Below are 5,156 nucleotides of genomic sequence, written 5' to 3'. Positions count from 1 at the left end.
CATGTACTTACCAATCACATGCATGGTCCCTCTCTTCTCTCTCTCCTTCCAATCGCCCGTGCATGGTCCCCCTCTCCTCTCTCTTTCTCTCCTTTCAACTGGACACTAAACCATAAATATTTCATCACATGCATGGTCCCCACCTACTTTTTCTCTTCCCAACCGGATAGTTTGTGATTAGCATTCGATGGCTCCCTCCTGCATCATGTCCGTGGACCACATCCGGACATAAAAACAGACATATACCAGGGACATTTGCGGGTCGGCGTTGGAGATGCCTAACCGAGCTTTCTCCGAAACTCGTGTCAAAACCATATGATCAGAAGAGGTACAAAACGTGCCTAAATCTCATATTCACTTTTGATTAAATATCCATTTTTTTCGTTTCAGTGACATCATTTTCTAAAAACAATTCATTGTCTGGACTATTTGGAAAGAAAGAATTGCCCACATCTTGCACAAGAGCGCTTCTGCGGGTGGTTCTTCTTGCAAATATGAAAAAAGGAGGCTATGATTTGGGACTTTGGGTAACTGTGGGGGCTTAGAAATTGAGTCAAATTATGCTGGGAGAGTAATGACCTTCTATTTTGTGAGGTGTTGTAACATTGCTCGAACTCTATTCTCCCTTAATTAATATAGACGAGACAATTTTTTTGCCTCCATTTCAATTTTTTTTGCAATCAGCTTAAATTTCCACTCTCGTTCTAAGCTCGTAGGTCCCTAAAAGACCATTTTGCCCCTGACCGCCTTCTATCCAAAGGCATGGACCAGAGGTTATTGTACCATAAACATGGAACATACATATGATTTTTTTTGAAACTATGATGATTTTTATAGCAAATTTGGAAACTATACATCCTAATGCAGAAAAATCACAAGTATCACCCAGTCGGCCTCCTGTTGGCCGAAGAGGGACTTTTCGGCCAATCGTTGGCCAAAAAGGACTTTTCAGCCAACAGTTGGCCAAAGAGTCCCTCTTCGGCCAACAGGAGGCCGAAAAGTGGTCTTCGGCCAACACCTGCTTTACTGTTTTAGAAAATTCATATCAATTAGGATTTTTAGTATTTTAATTTGATTCTTTTTGCATTAGATAAGAAATTTTATGAAGTTTCTGTAGATATCAAGTTTCACTAGATTTGAAAGTTTAAATTTGAATTTTCATGAATTTGCTCAAATCACTAGATTGCCTATAATTTGAGCTAGGAGTATTTTTTCAGATGATTCTTTTTGCTATTGGTTCTTTGTGACATTGTTTATCAGTAGTAATTAATTAGCGAATTTCATAATTATTTATAATTAGGTTTTTATGTAAACAGTTCTGTTTTAGTGTTTTATAGGTTTTGTGCTATTTCTTTTAAGTTTAATTGCTTTAAATTGTTTTCTTTAGTTTTTTAACATATTTTTGTTGTTTCTGTTTAGTTATCGGTAGCTATTTTATTTGTAGTATTTTTTTGTATTTTATTTCTTTTATCCTACTAGAAAACTTGTTTTGAGCTTCATAGGAGTTTATATTTAAAAGTGCCTTATAAATCCTGTACAACCATTGTCATTTTATACATGAAAAAACAAGTACTTTCCCGCAATCCTTTTCCCTCCATTTTATACACTTATGACTTCTCTCAGACAGTGTTTCAGACTTCACCAGCAGCACCGACGCAGGAGACACAGACCGTGTCAGACGATGTTATCTACGGTCGTGGACACCATGAGGCTCATTTTATAAGTTGAGAAGTGAAGATGGCGAGAAAGAAGATGACGGGAAAGAAGATGGCGGGAAAGAAAATGGCGGGAGAGAACGGCGGGAGAAAATGAAGGGAGAGAATGGCGGCAAATAAAATGACGGGAAAGAAAATGGCAGGAGAAAATGGCGGATGGCGGGAGAAATTGACGGCAAAGAAAATAGCGGGATAAAATGGAGGGAAAGAACGGTGGAAAAGAAAATGAAGGATAAAATAAATAAAATACAAAAAATATACTAATAACTTAAAAGAAACTAAAAGAATATGTCAAAAAAATAAAGAAAACAATTTAAAGCAATTAAAATTAAAAGAAATAGCATAAAACCTATAAAACACTAAAACATAAAAGTTTTCGTAAAAAACTAATTTTAAATAATCCTAAAATTCACCAATTAATTATTACTGATAAACAAAGTCACAAAGAACCAGTAGCAAAAAGAATCATCTAAAAAAATACTCCTATCTCAAATTATAGGCAATCTAGTGATTTGAGCAAATTCATGAAAATTCAAACTCAAACTTTCAAATATAGTCAAACTTGATATCTACAGAAACTTCATAAAATTTCTAATCTAATGCAAAAAAGAATCAAATTAAAATACTAAAAATCCTAATTGATATGAATTTTCTAAAACAGGAGAGCAGGTGCAGGCCGAAGACCACTTTAGAGTTGGCCGAAGAGGGACTCTTTGGCCAACAGTTAGCCGAAAAGTCCTCTTCGGCCGAAAAGTCCTTTTTGGCCAACGGTTGGCCGAAAAGTCTCTCTTTGGCCCGAAAAGTGCCTCTTCGGCCAACAGGAGGCCGACGGGGTAATACTTTTGATTTTTATGCATTAGGATATATAGTTTCCGAATTTGCTAAAAAAATCATCATAGTTTCAAAAAAAATCCATACATATCCTCATGTTTTACATCCCACATTCATCAAACACATAGATAGATCAATGCGCACTGCACACCAAAATCATGTAACAGATGTGCCAAAACTCGCTTCTGAGAACAATCCCATCCATGTCTTTGTCCTCAGATCTGTAATTTCCGTGTACTAACACTTGCGATCTTGCGCGCAATGAACTTCCGGGAATCATCATACAAGGAATCAAGTAGTGAACAGATTGTTTACTGTAAAAGAAAAAAAAACTAGTGGACAGATTTGGTCTACACCTTTGCTTTCCAAGTGCCAAACTGCGTCCCAACAACCGAAGGCTCGCAAAGAAATTCTTGGAGCACAGTTTCATGCCGCACAGGTAACCCCACACGGCCACCCATGACCCATCAATCACCGTCCCATGATCCTCGAAGCTTCTGTTCCTGCAGCCACGCCGGTGTGTGCAAGAGATCCAACTGGTAAGTCCATTGATCGTTACCTCCTAATCATGCAGCTGGTCTGCAAGTGTTGCCTCGTGTAGCCACATCCTTGATCAATCATGTGGGATGGCGTGTGCTCCGCTGACTCCGACAGCGACGCCGGCGCGAGCTAGGGGAGATGGACGCCCTGAGGTCGACGGCGCTGCCTCACCGGCGAGGACGGAGCACGCTGTTGTCAGAATTTATTACTCTATTTGATTGCAAGTGCCCGATCATTCGGATCACCTGCAGTTCATTTCTTTCAGATAATGGTGGTTGGCTCGAGTTACCGCTCTGGTCAGGCAAGACGGTGGATTATTATTCCTCTATCTCACACCATCTATAAAACCCTTCCATCAGCTAGCACTTCCTTCTCAACGAACACGAGTTGCTTGTAATTTATAAGGTGATCAGAGGCAGCAAAGAAACACACACAGAGAGAGATGGGATCCTTGGGCCCTGCAGTGAGCGTGAGCATGGCCAAGGCCAACGGCGGCACGGCTGCCGTCGGTGGCCAGAAGCAGCAGCAGAAGCAGGAGCGCGGCACGTTCAGCTGCGGCTTCCGGATACCGCTGCACTACCCGCGGTACAGGAAGGCGGACTACGAGGCGATGCCGGAATGGCGCGTCGACTGCCTGCTCCGAGAGTACGGCCTCCCTGTCACCGGCGACGTCGAGGAGAAGAGGAGGTTCTCCATGGGCGCCTTCCTCTGGCCCGGCCAGCATTGATTCGCCTTTTTACATATTGCCACTCGGAGCAGAGGCCGATCAGCAAGCTAGCGCCTAGCAGAGACTGATCAGCAATGGCAGCAGCAGCCTCACGTCCCCATGTATGCAGAAGACCTCGTGCCGATATTATATTCCTATCTATCACTAATCATAATCTCCAATTATCCATAGAAAAAATATGTTTCTTGGAGGTTGGAGCAGTTCTGATGTTCTTACATGTAAGCAGTACTGGAAGAAGGTGTTGTTTCTGATTTTCATACGTATAATATAATGCTTTCTGTGTACGTCCGACGTTGATCGTTTTGCTCTGCAGTTCTGAGCTTTGTTTGAGGCGTGTCTTCTGAAAGTCTCAGACTCTTTTGGTTCATACGACAGGAATGTCATAACAATAGAAGAGGGACAGTGATATCCCAGCCCTTCAGGGTTAAGTCCTGGTGCTCGCATTATTCCTGAATTTATTTTAGAATTTCCGGCGATGCGTTTTCAGTGGGAGGAGACGTTCCCGTCGACGACGAGGCGCCTATGGTGACTTCATAAATTTCAAGATGACATGCCGGCTCAGTCTCTCGGAGGTGCTCATAGGGGTTGGGTGTGCGTGTGTACGTTCATAGGGGTGAGTGTATGCGTGTATGAGCGCTTGCATCTGTACTGATGTTAAAATACAATAAAAAATTAATATGAAATGAGATGACATGTATCTTAATTCTTATAGGAAAAGAGATGTTATTTGAAGTATAGGATATAAATATTTTTTATTGAGTCTAGGCTAATGTTGTTTTTTTTTTCCTTTGAAATGTGAAAGATTGGTTTCTATCTTAGATAGAAATAGGAATACAATCCTACAAACCAAAGGGGTCCAAAGAATTTTTCCTTTGAAAATCCTATCCTATACCATTCCTACAAAAATCCTACAAACCAAAGGAGGCCTCAACTTTGGCAAGCTTTCGTCTACTCTTACAAATTGATAACCACTTATCACCACTTCATTTGCAAATGGTTTCTTAAGATATTTGCTGACATTAGCAATCATTTAAAAATTTTGCTAACCACGAACGGCCCGCTGAAAGTTTGCTACTAGCAACAAGTTAGCCTCATTAAAATATTTTTTTGAATAATTAAACGGGGGGAGTTGCGCGCATGAGAGGTATTGACGCCATGACATGGCGACATCCTTTTGGTCCATCCTAAATCTACCCAACAAAGAGTGAAATCCAAAATAATGTTCGTGAGTATTACATTGACGGTGAGCATCTCATAACTGAAAACACAAGCATTATGGGCATCAAAGCTTCCAAAGAATGGAGAGAGCAGTTGTGGGACAAATGTTGCTGTTGAGGCCCCGA

The 5,156-nt window shown here is 40.9% G+C and overlaps 1 protein-coding gene across 1 annotated transcript; it reads left to right on the top strand.

Moving 5' to 3' along the window:
* Window positions 1-3,450: 3,450 nt before the first annotated feature.
* LOC119338178 lies at window positions 3,451-4,104 on the top strand. Its single transcript, XM_037610486.1, has one exon. The coding sequence runs from the start codon at window positions 3,529-3,531 to the stop codon at window positions 3,811-3,813; it is 285 nt and encodes a 94-aa protein (XP_037466383.1). The 5' UTR covers window positions 3,451-3,528; the 3' UTR covers window positions 3,814-4,104.
* The last annotated feature ends 1,052 nt before the right edge of the window (window positions 4,105-5,156 follow it).

Source organism: Triticum dicoccoides, chromosome 7B, assembly GCF_002162155.2.
Source record: "Triticum dicoccoides isolate Atlit2015 ecotype Zavitan chromosome 7B, WEW_v2.0, whole genome shotgun sequence".
NCBI classification, from domain to species: Eukaryota; Viridiplantae; Streptophyta; class Magnoliopsida; order Poales; family Poaceae; genus Triticum; species Triticum dicoccoides.
This window is presented reverse-complemented; position numbering and strand designations above follow the sequence as displayed.

What these genes read in the sequence shown, in the direction of transcription:
- LOC119338178 (XM_037610486.1), top strand. Translation starts at nt 3,529, where the DNA reads ATGGGATCCTTGGGCCCTGCAGTGAGCGTGAGCATGGCCAAGGCCAAC.